This window comes from Chiloscyllium plagiosum, chromosome 17 (genome assembly GCF_004010195.1).
Source record: "Chiloscyllium plagiosum isolate BGI_BamShark_2017 chromosome 17, ASM401019v2, whole genome shotgun sequence".
In the NCBI taxonomy this organism is placed as follows: Eukaryota; Metazoa; Chordata; class Chondrichthyes; order Orectolobiformes; family Hemiscylliidae; genus Chiloscyllium; species Chiloscyllium plagiosum.
In genome coordinates this window covers 2,179,084-2,193,998 of record NC_057726.1, presented here as the reverse complement: position 1 = coordinate 2,193,998, position 14,915 = coordinate 2,179,084, and the positions used below count along the sequence as shown (strand labels likewise).

The window sequence follows — 14,915 nt, the reverse complement described above, 5'->3', positions numbered from 1 at the left end:
GTGAGGGAATGGGGTAAGGGGTGAGGGAATGGGGTAAGGGATGAGGTTTATAGTCTAAGGGTGGGCAATTGGGACAGGGTAATGGGGAAGGGTAATGGGTATGGGAGAGGCAGAGGAGATATTGGAAAGGGTAATCGTGGGGGGCAGCAATAGAGGGTGAATGGCACACAGAGAAATTGGGGATGGGCCAATGGGTTAGTCATCCCAGATGAAACCTTGTAAAATGGTTCTAAGAAAATCAAGACATTTGGCCCATTCACGTGTTCGCCTGTTGTATCTCCCCTCCCAACATCCCCAACTCTGTCCCATAACAACAGCAGAAACAAGCGCAGCTTCTCCAGCCTGCCATCATACTCAGACTTCAATTCCCCCACACTCCACTCACTCATCATCAGAGTCATTGATTCCTCAATTTTCCATGAATCTCTAACTTAAATATGTTTGATCATTTAAAAGATTCACAAGCCTTTAAATCACAGAATTGTTACAGAGCAATAGGTGGCTATTTGGTGCCTGTCCCAGTTCTCTCTACCTATCTTACCAACGTCAACAATCTGTGCACATATACACTCAGCTCCCTCTGCTTCTGTACCACTTTAGAATTACCCCCTATTTATATTATCTTTCAATATTCTACCTGCCAAAGTGCATCACCTCACACTTCTCTGCATCGAATTTCACCTGCCACCTATCCACCCACTCCACCAACTTGTCAACATCCTTTTGGAATTCCACACTGTCCTCCTCACAGGTTACAATTCTTCCACGTTTAGTGTCATCAGTAAATTTTGAAAATATTCCCTTCTCTCAAAGATTGGGTGAAAAAAAACTCTCCCCTTATCCCTAAATGGCTGACCCCTTATCCTGAGGCTCAAGCTAATTTGTAAGCTAAATGTTTGTGAGATACATAGAACCATAGAAAATAGCTGCAGGAGTAGGCTATTCGGCACTTCGAGCCTGCCCCACCATTCAATATGATCATTGCTGATCCTGCAATCTCAGTATCCCATTCCCATCCTCTCCCCGTACCCCTTGATCCCTTTAGCCACAAGGACCATATCCAGCTCCCCCTTGAATCTATCTAATGAACTGGCCCCAACAGCTTCCTGTGGGAGAGAATTCAACAGGCTCACAACTCTCTAAGTAGAGAGATACTAAACGAGTTTATTGCATCAGCATTTACTGTGCAGATGGACATGGAAGATATAGAATGTGGGAAATAAATGGTGAAAAATGTCCATATTACAGAGGAGGAAATGCTGGATGTCTTGAAACACATGAAGGTGGATAAATCCCCAGGATCTGATCAGGTGTAACCTAGTACTCTGTGAGAGGCTAGGGAAGTGATTGCTGGGCCTCTTGCTGAGATATTTGTATCATCGATAGTCACAGGTGGGGTGCAGGAAGACTGGAGGTTGGCTAACGTGGGGCCACTGTTTAAGAACGGTGGTAAGGACAAGCCAGGGAACTATAGACCAGTGAGCCTGACGTTGGTGAGGCAAGTTGTTGGAGGGAATCCTGAGGGACTGGACATACATGTATTTGGAAAGGCTAGGACTGATTAGGGATAGTTTGTGCGTGGGAAATCATGTCTCACAAACTTGATTGAGTTTTTTGAAAAGGTAGCAGAGGATTGATGAGGGCAGAGCTGTAGACATGATCTATGTGGACTTCAGTAAGGCATTCGACAAGTTTCCCCATGGGAGACTGGTTAGCAAGGTTAGATCTCACGGAATACAGGGAGAACTAGCCATATGGATACAGAACTGGCTCAAAGGTAGAAGACAGAGGGTGATGGTGGAGGGTTATTTTTCAGACTGAAGGCCTGTGACCAGTGGAGTGCCGCAAGAATTGGTACTGGGTCCACTACTTTTCGTCATTTATATAATGACGATGTGAACATAGGAGGTATAGTTAGTAAGTTTGCAGATGACACCAAAATTGGAGGCTGTAGTAGACAGCGAAGAGGGTTACCTCAGATTACAACAGGATCTGGACCAGATGGGCCAATGGGCTGAGGAATGGCAGATGGAGTTTAATTCAGATAAATGCGAGGTGCTGCATTTTGGGAAAGCAAATCTTAGCAGGACTTATACACTTAATAGTAAGGTCCTAGTTGCTGAACAAAGAGACCTTGGAGTGCAGGTTCATAGCTCCTTGAAAGTGGAGTGGCAGGTAGATAGGATAGTGAAGGAGGCATTTGGTATGCTTTCCTTTATTGGTCAGAGTATTGAGTACAGGAGTTGGGAGGTCATGTTGCGGCTGTACAGGACATTGGTTAGGCCACTGTTGGAATATTGCGTGCAATTCTTGTCTCCTTCCTATTGGAAAGATGTTGTGAAACTTGAAAGGACTTAGAAAAGATTTGCAAGGATGTTGTGAGGTTTGGAGGATTTAAGCTATAGGGAGAGGCTGAATAGGCTGGGGCTGTTTTCCCTGGAGCGTTGAAGGCTGAGGGTTTATAAAATCATGAGGGGCAGGGATAGGGTAAATAGACAAAGTCTTTTTCCTGGGGTGCGGGAGTCCAGAACTGGAAGGTATAGATTTAGGGTGAGAGGGGCAAGATATAAAAGGGACCTAAGGGGCAACTTTTTCACACAGAGGGTGATATGTGTATGGAATGAGCTGCCAGAGGAAGTGTTGGAGGCTGGTACAATTGCAACATTTAAAAGTCATGTGGATGGGTACATGAATAGGAGGGATTTATGGGCAGTACGGTGTCTTAGTGGTTAGCACTGCTGCCTCACAGCGCCAGGGACCCGTGTTTGATTCCTGCCTTGGGCAATTGTTTGTGTGAAATTTGCACATTCTCCCCGTGTCTGCGTGGGTTTCCTCCGGGTGCTCTGGTTTCCTCCCACAATCCAAAGATGTGCACTTCAGGTGAATTGGGCATGCTAAATTGTCCATAGTGTTAGGTGCATTAGTCATGAGTTGATATGGGGTAGGGGAATGGGTCCGGGTGGGTTACTGTTTAGAGGGTCGGTGTGGACTTGTTGGGTTGAAGGGCCTGTTTCCATACAGTAGGGTACCTAATCTAATCAGAAGGGTTTAGAGGGATATGGGCCAAATGCTGGCAAATGGGACTAGATTAGGTTGGGATATCTGGTCAACATGGATGAGTTGGACCAAAGCGCCTATTTCCCTGCTGTATATCTCTATGACTAAATTCTTCCTCATCTCAGTCCTGAATGACTTACCCCTTATTCTCAGACTGTGACCTGTAGTTCTGGACTTCCCCAACATCAGGAACATTACTCCTGCATCTATCCTGTCCAAAGATCCCCCCTCATCCTTCTAAATTCCAGCGAGTACAAGCCCAGTTGATCCAGTCTTTCCTTCTATGTCGATCCTGCCATCCCAGGAATCAGTCTGGGGAATCTTTGCTGGACTCCCTCAATGGCAAGAATGTCCTTCCTCAGATTGGGAGGCCAAAACTACACACAATACTCAAGGTGTGGCCTCACCAAGGCCCTGTATATCTGCAGCAAGACATCCTTACCCCGATCCTCTCACTATGAAGGCCAGTGTGCCATTAGCTTTCCTCACTGCCCACTGCACCTGGATGTCAACCTTTAGTGACTGTTCCACCAGGACACCCAGGTCTCATTGCACCCTCACCTTTTCCTAAACTGCCCCCATTCAGAGAATAATCTGCTTTCCTGTTTTTGTGACCAAAGTGGATTGCCAAGTCAATGTTGAATGCTGTGGAGTTCAGACCACGTGACAGTAGTCCTGCTGAACTAGGCCCTCACTCCCACAGTGCTCAGAGGGGTCACGATAATTTTTAAGATCTGAAATGGGATTGCAGCTCGAAAGCGTATGGGAAGTTCTGATCTAGACTCTCCACCCAAAGGAGTAGAAAGCTCTCACCTGTTCAATGTTATCGAGTTTCCTTATCTGTTTTAATTAGATTACCCTTTACTCTTTTAAACTCCAGGGAATATAAAGGAATTCCACCCAATATTTCCTCAGAGGAGAATCCTCACACTCAAGGAATCAATCAATCTTCTCTGGACTTCTCCAACGTACAAGTGTCCTTCCTTAGATGTGGAAGCCAAGCCTGCACACAGATCTGGTCTCATTAAAACTTGGTACAATTGTAGCAAGACTTCATTCCTGTACCCCACTTCCAAGTGCAATAAAGGCCAACACATCATTTGTCTTCCTATGTAGTTGCTGTAATTGCATGCTAACTTTGTACGTAGCATAGAATCACACAAATCTCTCTAAACAATTTCAATTTTCACACCATTTAATAAAATGTTTGCTATCCTTACTAATAAAGTGAATAATCTCAAATTTCTTCACATGACATTTCATCTACCACCTTAAATCATGGGTAATAAAGCTTGCAAAGAGACCCTTTAGCTCATTGTGTTTGTGCCAGTCATCCAGCATGATCTATTCTAATCCCATTTCCCAGCACCTGGCCCATAGCCTAGTGTCCTCTGGCATTTCAAATGCTCATCTAAATAGTTGTTAATGTCTTACATGTTCTCACCTCGATCCCCTGTTTAGTCAGTGAGTACTAGATAGCTTTGAGTGAAGACAGTTTCCGTAAATCACCTCTAAACCTCCTGCTCAGTATCTTAAAACTGTGCCCCCTGATTATTGACCCCTCTAATAAGAGTAAAAGCCTCTTCCTATCTACCATCTCGATGCCCCTCAATCTTGTACACTTCAAACTGGTCCCCCTCAGCTTTCTGTTGTAAGGAAAACAACATCAGCCTATCACAACTCCCTTCATGTCTGAATCACTCCAGCCCCGGCAGCATCCTGATCAATCTCTCCCGTACCCGCTTTAGTGCATCCTCCCTACAGTGTGGTGACATCACTTGAGTTATGGTCACAATCAAATGGGATGGAATATAAGAGGGGGGAGGTTCTGCTAAAACAGTCCAAGGCACAAGTCAGTCCACAGCTGGGATACTGTGGTCAGTTTTCAGGCTTTTTATTTGAGGCAGTGCAGACAGGGCCCATTAGGCTGATGCTGGGATGGAGGGAATGTTTTATGAGGAGAGTTGAGTAGATTGGGCCTGTTCTTATTGGAATTTAGAAGAACACGAGGCAACCTTACTGATTTTTAGGGGACTGGACAGGGGAACAAAGAACATTACAGCACAGGAACAGGCCGTTCGGCCCTCCAAGCCTGTGCCGATCCATATCCTCTATCTAAACCTGTTGCCTATTTTCTAAGGGTCTCTATCCCTCTGCTCCCTGCCCATTCATGTATCTGTCTAGATACATCTTAAATGACGGTATCGTTCCCACCTCTATCACCTCCACTGGCAGCGCATTCCAGGCACCCACCACCCACTGCATGAAAAACTTTCCACGTATATCTCCCCTAAACTTTTCCTCTCTCACTTTGAATGTGTGACTCCTAGTAATTGAGTTCCCCACTCTGGGAAAGAGCTTCTTGCTCTCCACCCTGTCTACACCTCTCATGATTTTGTAGGCCTCAATCAAGTCCCCTCTCAACCTCCTTTTCAATGAAAATAATCCTAATCTACTCAACCTCTCTTCATAGCTAGCACCCTCCTGGTGAACCTTCTCTGCACCCTCTCCAAGGCATCCACATCCTTTTGGTAAATGTGGTGACCAGAACTGTACACAGTATTCCAAATGTGGCCGAACCAAAGTCTAATATAACTGTAACATGACCTGCCAACTCTTGTACTCAATACCCCATCCTTCTTGACCACTCTGCTGACCTGTGTTGCCACCTTCAGAACACCCAGATCTCTCTGTACATTAATTTTCCCTGGGACTTTTCCATTTACTGTATAGTTCATTCTGGAATTGCATCTTCCAAAATACATCAACTCGCATTTGTCCGGATTGAACTCCATCTGCCATTTCTCTGCCCAATTCTCCAATCGATCTACATCTGCTGTATTCTCCAACGGTCCCCTTCACTCTCGCTACTCCATCAATCTTGCTAATGAGGCAACCTACACTTTTCCCCAAATCATTTATCTATATCACAAAAAACAGCGGTGGAACATCACTGGTTACAGGTCTCCATTTTGAGAAGCTCCCTTTTACTGCTACTCTGTCTCCTGCTGCCCAACCAGTTCTCTATCCATCTAGCTGGAACACCCTGGACCCCATGCAACTTCACCTTCTGCATCAGCCCACCATGGGGAACCTTATCAAACGCCTTACTAAATAAAGTCCATGTATATGACATCTACATCCCTTCCTTCATCAATCAACTTTGTCACCTCTTCAAAGAAATCTAATAGGTTTGTCTGACATGACCTTCCCTGCACAAAACCATGCAGCTTATCACTGATAAGCACATTTTCTTCCAAATGGGTATATATCCTATCCCTTACTATCTTCTCCAGTAGCTTCCCTACCACTGACGTTAGGCTCACATGTCTGTAATTACCTGGATTATCCCTGCTGCCCTTCTTAAACAAGGGGACAACATTAGCAATTCTCCAGTCCTCTGGGACCTACTCCATTTTCAAGGATGCAGCAAAGATATCTTGAAACCCCAGCTATTTCCTCTCTCACTTCCCTCAGTAACCTGGGATAATTTCAGGAGAAAGTGAGGACTGCAGATGCTGGAGATCAGAGTCGAGAGTGTAGTGCTGGAAAAGCTCAGGTCAGGCAGCATCCGAGGAGCAGGAGAGTCGATGTTGGGCATAAGCCCTTCATCAGGAATGAGGCTTGTGGGTCGAGGCTGAGAGATAAGTAGGAGAGGGGTGGGGCTGGGGGGAGGTAGCTGGGAAAGCGACTGAAATCCATATTTATCCCGTGTGGTTGCAGGGTCCCAAGGCGGAATATGAGGCATCAGGTGGTAATGGTTTGGCGGTGGAGAAGGCCCAGGAACTGCACGTCCTTGATGGAGTGGGAGGGGGAGTTGAAGTGTTCAGCCATGGGGCGGTGGGGTTGGTGGGTGTAGGTGTCCCGGAGATGTTTTTTGAAATGATTCGCAAGAAGGCATCCTGTCTCCCCGAGGTAGAGGAAACTCCACAGATAACTTTTCCCCTTTGTCCTTGAGTGGACCAACCTTTTCCCTCGTTACTCTCTTGCTCCTTATATATGAATAAAAGGCTTTGGGGTTTTCCTTAACCCTACTCGCTAAGAATATCTCATGACCCCTTTTAGCCCTCTTAAATCCTCGTTTCAGGTTGGACCTACATTCCCAAAGTTTCACCTGATCTTAGTCCCTTAGACCTTATGTATGCATCCTTTTTCCTCTTAGCCAGTCTCACAATTTCACCTGTCATCCATGTTTCCCTAATCTCGCCATTTCTATTCCTCATTTTCACAGGAACATATTTCTCCTGAACTCTAACAAACCTCTCTTTAAAAACCTCCCACTTATCAAATGTGGATTTCCCTTCAAACAGTTCCTCCCAATCCATGTTCCCCAACTCCTGCCGAATTTTGCTATAGTTGCCCTTCCCCCAATTTAACACTCTTCCTTTCGGACCACTCTCATCTTTGTCCATGAGAATTCTAAAACTTATGGAATGGTGATCACTATTCCCAAAGCAATCCCCCACTGAAACTTCAACCACCTTGCTGGGTTCATTCCCCAACACAAGGTCCAGTATGGATGGTTGGACTATTTACATACTGCTCTAGAAAACCCTCCTGGATGCTCCTTATAAATACTGCTCCATCTAGACCTCTAACACGAAGTGAATCCCAGTCAATGTTGGGAAAATTAAAATCTCCCATCACCACCATCCTGTTGCTCCCATATCTTTCCGTAATCTGTTTACATATTTGTACCTCTCTCACGCTCGCTGTTGGGAACGCCCAACATTGTTACCGCTCCCTTCCTATTTCTGAGCTCTGCCCATATTGCCTCACTGTTCGAGTCCTCCATAGTGTCCTCTTTCAGCACAGCTGTGATACTCTCACTGAACAGTAATGCAACACCTCCACCCCTTTTACTTCCCTCTCTATTCCGCCTGAAGCATCGCTATCCTGGGATAATTAATTGCCAATGTGGAGAGGGTGTTTTCTTGTCTGGGACCACATGGTACACTCTCAGAATAAGAGGATCTCACATTACAAACAGAGCTGGAATTTCTTTTCAGAGGGTAGTGAATCTGTGCAACTCTTCACTGCAGAGACTGCACTGTTCAGTATGTTCAAGGCTGAGATAGACAGATTTTTAATCATAAAGGAATCAAGGGTTATAAGGAAAAGGCAGAGGATACCTGAGTGCTGGAATGCCCTATTTCTGCTGGTACATCTTATGATCTTATGGAAATGAAGCCCCACTGGTCCTCTACAAACTTAATGAAAACTGAAAGAACTGCGGATGCTGGAAATCAGAAACAAAAACAGAAATTGCCGGAAAAACTCAGCAGGTCTGGCAGCATCTGTGGAGAGAAATCAGAGTTAACATTTTGGGTCCAGTGACCCTCGGAACAAAGAAAAGCACACAGGTTCCTGATGAAGGGCTTATGCCCAAAACGTCGATTTTCCTGCTCCTCGGATGCTGCCTGACCTGCTGTGCTTTTCCAGCACCACTCTCTCGACTCTGATCTCCAACATCTGCAGTCCTCACTTTTTCCTTCATTATTTACAGCTTGACAACATCAAAATCCCCTGGTTATCCCAACTTGCTGTTTCCCGTTATCTAACCAATCCTCTTTCCAAGTTAATATATCACTCTCTCAACACCAAGACTCTTTGAGTACCTTTACTGAATACCTGTAAACATCCAAATACGGGGTCTCCATTCTGCTATCCCACAGGTTACATTTGTCAAACATAAGGTTACTTTCATAAATTTGTCTGATTTATGAGTCACACATCACTCCCTTTGACCAAGATTTTGGTCACTCCTGCCCTAATTTCTTTGGATATGGCTCAGGGGGTTGGATTGTATCTGCACCACGCTCCTGTGGAGCAGCTTCAGATGTTTTATTACCTGACGAAGGAGCAGCACTCCGAAAGCTTGTGCTTCCAAATAAACCTGTTGGACTATATCCTGGTGTGGTGCAATTTTTAACTTTGTCCACCCCAGTCCAACAGCGGCACATCCACATAATCTCTAATCGCGTTACACTTAAAACCTTCTCCTGATCTTTGAGGCTATCCAAGACCTCTCTCTCCTTTTCACAGGTTCCCACTCCACCACCCAACTCTGGCCTCTTCCCCTCGCTCCTCTGTTCCATTGTTTCTGTCAGAGCTTATCCTGGTTCCCTTAGACTGACAGACAGCCGGATATTGTTGGAAAAATGCAGGATTTTCCTTCTGACAGATTAGCGATAATGGGCTGAATGGCCTCCTCCTTGTGATGTGGACTTTTCCAAGTCTGGCTTGGAATTGTTGCAGCTTCGTCATTGTCTTGGTGTGAAGCTAATGCTCTGTGATAGTTTGGTGCTTGTTTAAGGGGAATGCCTATTACTGATCAGATTCACCAGTGCCAGGACAAATCCAGGACTGTATGGGAAACTGAAACATTAAATCCACAATATTGAGAAATATAGAGTTGAAATTGAGAGAGATTACAACCACAGAGATTTTATTATTTCATTTGTAGACTGAAGCAGATTACATTTTGACCACAAAATGAAAAACAACTTTAAACGAGTTAATGAACAGGAAAATGAAAAATATTCACAAAAAGAGATTTTTAAAATTAGATAAAATTGAGACAAATTAGAATTGCCAAATCCAACTGCCAGAAAGAAAGAGAAATGTTCTCAGTGTTATCAGCTGTAACCCTAAAATCCTTCTCATGTTAGGCTGGGGTTCATTTCCCTCACCTCAAATTTGAGCGGGAGACAGGTGGATGAGCAGATGGATTTGGGATTTGCTGCTTGGTGATTTCAGGATGAGGGGATTGAGTGACATGGGGGAGAGTTAAGGAGGTGGAGGGCACTGAAGGGTACTCAAGAGTCCAGCGAAGCAAACAGAATAGCATGGGGGTGTCTGTGAAATGTTGGGGAATGAGCTCAGGGTCAAGAGGCAGCAGCACAAACTTTCCAGCCTCATGGAAAGGTACAGGTTCCTTGGGGATTACTGCAGCAAATTTCAGCAGCAGGGAGTTTATTCGGGGTGGAAATTACACATTTAAAATATCACTCAGGAAAGTGAGACAGTGACACCAGCGCTTAACTTCCTTTGGGATTCGGTATTCTGGAACTATAGCTGACAGGTGCAGGGTGGAATGAATGAGGCAGCAACGTTAATGAGCAGGGTGACCTTCCTGGGATCACTGTTTTGGTGCTGACTCTGAGAGGCTGGGCAGGCTGGGGACAGTGGACACACTGGGCAGGCTGAGCACACTGGGGACAGTGGGGATGTTGGGCATGCTGGGGACAGTGCGCAGAGAGCTCCGTGGTGATGCTGACAAACGGCAGAACACACAGATGGTCAGGTTCTCTGAGCTGTCATCGCGGCACCTTGAGAACGGTTTCTCACAATGGGTACACTGAGAAGAAGATGAGAAACATTAGCAGGGGACAGAGCAAAGGACAAGGACATGAACACCCATACCTGGGTATACACACTGCCACATTCATCAGGAAGGCACACACTCACTAACAGGTACATCCACTCAGGCACACACAACCAGTGACAGATACCTGCACCTAATGGTACACACTTACAGGAACACTCATTCAGCTAGACTCAAAATATGCACATGTACACACCCATGCACACATACACCCACATGCGCACACACTCACACATGCACATCTACACGCGTGCACACAGAATCAGAGTGTTTTTATAGCACAGAAGCGCAGTATGTTTGTGTCAGACATCAAACATCCATCTATTCCAATCCCATTTCCCAGCTCCTGGCCCATAGCCTTGTATCCTGTGGCGATTTGAGTGCTTATAGTTCTTGAGGGTTCTCACTTTTACCACCATCTTCGGCGGTAAGTTCCAGATAGCTACAACTCTCTGGATGAAAATTTATTCCCTCAAATTCTCTTGAAATGTCCGTACTGTACTTTAACACTGTACCCTTTGGTTATTGAACCCTCTACTAAGGGGAAAACAATTTTCTCTACCTACCTGTCTGTGCCCCTCAGAGCTTTGTGCACCTGAATCATGATGGAGAAGATTCATTCTAGACTGTATTGTGCCTTCATTCCAACATCCTGGTGTATCTCCTCTGCAGTCTCTCCAGCATAGTATTCCTACAGTGCAGCGACCAGAACTACACACAGTACTCCAGCTGTCACCTAAATCAATCTTATATACAGCTCCATTATAACCCCCTTGCTCTTATATTCAATGCCTTGACTAATAAAGGCAAGTATTCTGTATGCCTTTTTAACCGCTTTATCTACCTGTCCTGCTGCCAAGATCCCTGTGATCCTCTGTACTTCCCAGGCTCCTACCATTTACTGTCAGCCCCCTTGCCTTGTTAGTCTGCTCAAATGTATCATCTCACAATTTTCAGGATTAAATTCCATTTGCCACTATTCAGTCCATCTGAGCAGCCTGTAGTCCTAGGCTTTCCTCCTCACTATTAATCACAGCACCCATTTTCATATCATCTGTAAATGTACTGATCAAACACAGACAAAGACAAATATTTACTCAGCAATTCATGTTTGAAAGGCTGAATCTGCCTGGTCTGTCATTTCAACTCAGTGCTTTCCAGATCACGACAAATGACTGTGTTAAAAAGAATTTCCTCCCCTCCCCTCCTCCTTTCCTCAATCACCTGAAATCTCTCTCTCCTCTGGTCCCTCAACCTCCTCCCACTCCAGACACTTTCTCCTCATTAACTCTGTCCAAATCCGTCAGAAGTTTGCACATCTTCTCTGCTTGAAAGAGAATTACTCTGGCCTCTTCAGGATCTCAGTGTTGATGGAAGCTCTTTGACCCTGATAACATTCTGGTAAATCTCTCCTGCATCCCTCTGCAACGCTTTGACACCCTCTGAAATGCCCTACCTAGAAGTTGATACAATACTCTGCTTACCCCTCACATCCTGCTTCCTTTCAAAGTCTGTGCCTCTGTTTGTAAAGCCCAGGGTTGTGGTTGATGTTTTATCACCGCTCTCGATCTGTGTTTAGCTGTGGGATCTTGTTTTTTTTTTGGGGGGGGGGGGTTGTTTTTGCTTCTACTTTGAGGGAATTGAGAGTATTTATTAGAAGCCTTACCTGCCCAGACCAGATGGCAGGGTAAAGGGTGAAAATGAATGAGAGATGCTGGGATTTGCGGATGTGCTGTCAAAGCCCCACCAGCAATTAAACTGACTGCACTTAGGAAGGGACCACCCCTCTCCCATCTCCTGGTCTAAGCAGAAAACAGGTTGGACCATCAAACCTTGACAACTCTCTCCCCGTGCTCCCTCCACGCAGCTTTGACGACTGGTATCTGTTCTATTTTCTCAATGTCCCACAAACGCACAGTAGAATCCTAGAAAGAAAGGAATAGGTAAAAACTTAGAAATGGCACCTGTAGGTCTGGGAGCTAGAGCTAGAGGGGAACTTGGCAGGGGCTGGTATTCCCATGTACCTGTTATCTTTTCCCACTTAGTAATGCAGATTATCTGCTGCTGAAAACCTGCAGACTCCATTATTCCAACACCCTCCTTGCTGGTCTCCCACATTCAACCCTCCCTGAACTTGGAATCATTCTGCCAGTGTCTGAGCTTACAGCAAGTCCCACTCCCCTTATCACCCCATGTGTTCTCTGGCCTCCTTGTTTTTAAATCCCTCCAAGGACTCACTCTCCTATCTTTCTCTTTCTTTGCTCATGAGATGTGAATATTGTTGGCTGGGCCAGAATTTATTGCCCATCCCTAATTGCCCCTTGACAAGATGTTGGTGAGCTGCCGCCTTGAACTGCTGTAGCCCTTGTGCTGTCTGTAATCTCCTGCAGCCCCACCATTCTCCCTCACCTCTCCTCTGATTCTACTCTCTTGAATATTCTTGAATTTAATCGCTCCATCATTGGCTGCCATGCCTTTAAGTCTCTCGGCTCTGAATTTTCCTCCAAACACCTCTGCACCTTTAAGACAGTGGTGGCTGTGTGGAATGCTCTGCCCCAGAGAGCAGTGGAGGCCCAGTCTCTGGATTCATTTAAGAAAGAGTTGGATAGAGCTCTCAAGGATAGTGGAATCAAGGGTTATGGAGATAAGGTAGGAACAGGATACTGATTAAGGATGATCAGCCATGATCATAATGAATGGTGGTGCAGGCTCCAAGGGCAGAATGGCCTACTCCTGCACCTATTGTCTAAAAACCTGCCTTTTCAACAAGCTGCTGGCCAATGTCCCAACGTCTCCTTCCCGGCTCAAGGTCATCTACTGTTTTATAATCTGATCATGCAACATGCCATGGGACATTTTATTGGAGGCACGAGATAAATGTAAGTTGTTATTGTTTTTGATTTAGAGATCGTGGGTTTGGAATGTGATGCTCCTGGGACCTTTGTGAATTGCTGCATTGTATCCTGTGGATGAGCATATTATAAATGATCATAGATAACACTTGTACCTTACACGCAGAAAGAATCCACTTGTTGTTGGAGGAGATAGCAACATCCAGTACCCAGTCCTGGTGATCCTGCCGAGAGGCAGACAGGGACAGTGAGAGAGGAGCCAATCAGGTAAACATCGGCAAATTAACATCTAATTGCTCCAGAACTCTTTTCCTCTATGACCACATTGATGCTTCCTTTCTAGAGTTTTACACTATGAGAACAGGCCATTCAGCCCAAATATATCCTACTGGTGCTTATACTCCTCCTAGACCCTCATCTCAGTTTTCAACATCTGCTTCTAGTCCTTTCTCCATCCTGGGTTTACTCAGCTTCACCTTAAACGTACTGAGAACAAGCACTTCCACCACACCCCGTGGTAATGAGCTGCACATCCTTACCTACTCCGCTCATTCTCTGATGATTACTTCTCCCAGAATTGCCTCCAATCTGATTTCAGACTCATAAGAGATAGGGGAAGAAGGCCCTTCACCCCATCGACTCTGCCTCCTATCACATCAGGTATTACCTACCACAGCATAGAAACAGCTCATATCAAACTCATAATGACACCCTGTGTGACTTGTCTGCAATCACTGATACCATCGACCACTCCATTCTCCTCCAGTGCCTCCCCACTGTTGGGTGGGACCGCTCTCACCTGACACTAAGCTAAGGACCAAACACTCAATCAAAGCTGCAAGGTTAAAAGTATCTCTTAAAGGTGGAGGAGACAGGAAAGGCTAACTGAAGAAATTCCAGGTTTAGTGAGAGGTCCTGCCACCAATGGTGCAATGTTAAATCAGGGCTGCATAACAGAGTAGAGAGAGTGAATACAGATATTTGGTGTTAAGCAGCTGGAGGAGATTAAAGAGATGGCAGACGGTACGTTCTTGGAGGGATTTGAAATCAAAATGTCAAGCTTTGTTTGATATTCAGGGATGTGAAATGTGCTATATGAGTACGCATTATTATTGTTGGTTGATGCCAGTGGGACATCAGCGGTTCAAGAAAGTGGGGTAGTTAGGGACAGGCAATCAGTGCTAACCCTTCAGCAGTGTCTACATTCTGTGAATAAATGTTTTAAATTGTTGTAGTTTCTCAAAACAGAGAGAGAGAGAGAAACCGAGAATTAGGCACAGCCTTTAAAGTCTCAAACATAGGAAGGAAGGAAAGAGGGACAATAGACAATAGGTGCAGGAGTAGGCCATTCTGCCCTTCGAGCCTGCACTACCATTCATTATGATCATGGCTGATCATCCTTAATCAGTCTCCTGTTCTTGCCTTATCTCCATAACCCTTGATTCCACTATCCTTGAGAGCTCTCTCCAACTCTTTCTTAAACGAATCCAGAGACTGGGCCTCCACTGCCCTCTGGGGAAGAGCATTCCACACACCCACCACTCTCTGGGTGAAGAAGTTTCTCCTCATCTCTGTTCTAAGTGGCCTACCCCTTATTTTTAAGCTGTGTCCTCTGGTTC

The 14,915-nt window shown here is 45.3% G+C and overlaps 2 protein-coding genes across 3 annotated transcripts in view; one reads left to right on the top strand and one right to left on the bottom strand.

The window, feature by feature from the left end:
* rhpn2 (rhophilin, Rho GTPase binding protein 2) overlaps positions 1-14,915 on the top strand; it is a 164,359-nt gene that overhangs the window by 59,163 nt on the left and 90,281 nt on the right. The window lies entirely within an intron of this gene.
* Positions 10,061-14,915, bottom strand: part of LOC122558185 (WD repeat-containing protein 88-like) — a 30,881-nt gene continuing 26,026 nt past the window's right edge. The window contains exons 9-11 of one of the 2 annotated variants that reach the window (XM_043706492.1): positions 13,452-13,520; positions 12,277-12,369; positions 10,061-10,417 (exon numbers count right to left, since the gene is read on the bottom strand). In XM_043706492.1, the coding sequence (XP_043562427.1) occupies positions 10,199-10,417; positions 12,277-12,369; positions 13,452-13,520 (381 nt within the window). In that variant the 3' untranslated portion in view covers positions 10,061-10,198. The remainder of the gene's footprint in view (positions 10,418-12,276; positions 12,370-13,451; positions 13,521-14,915) is intronic. The other variant, XM_043706493.1, reaches the window with a different exon arrangement.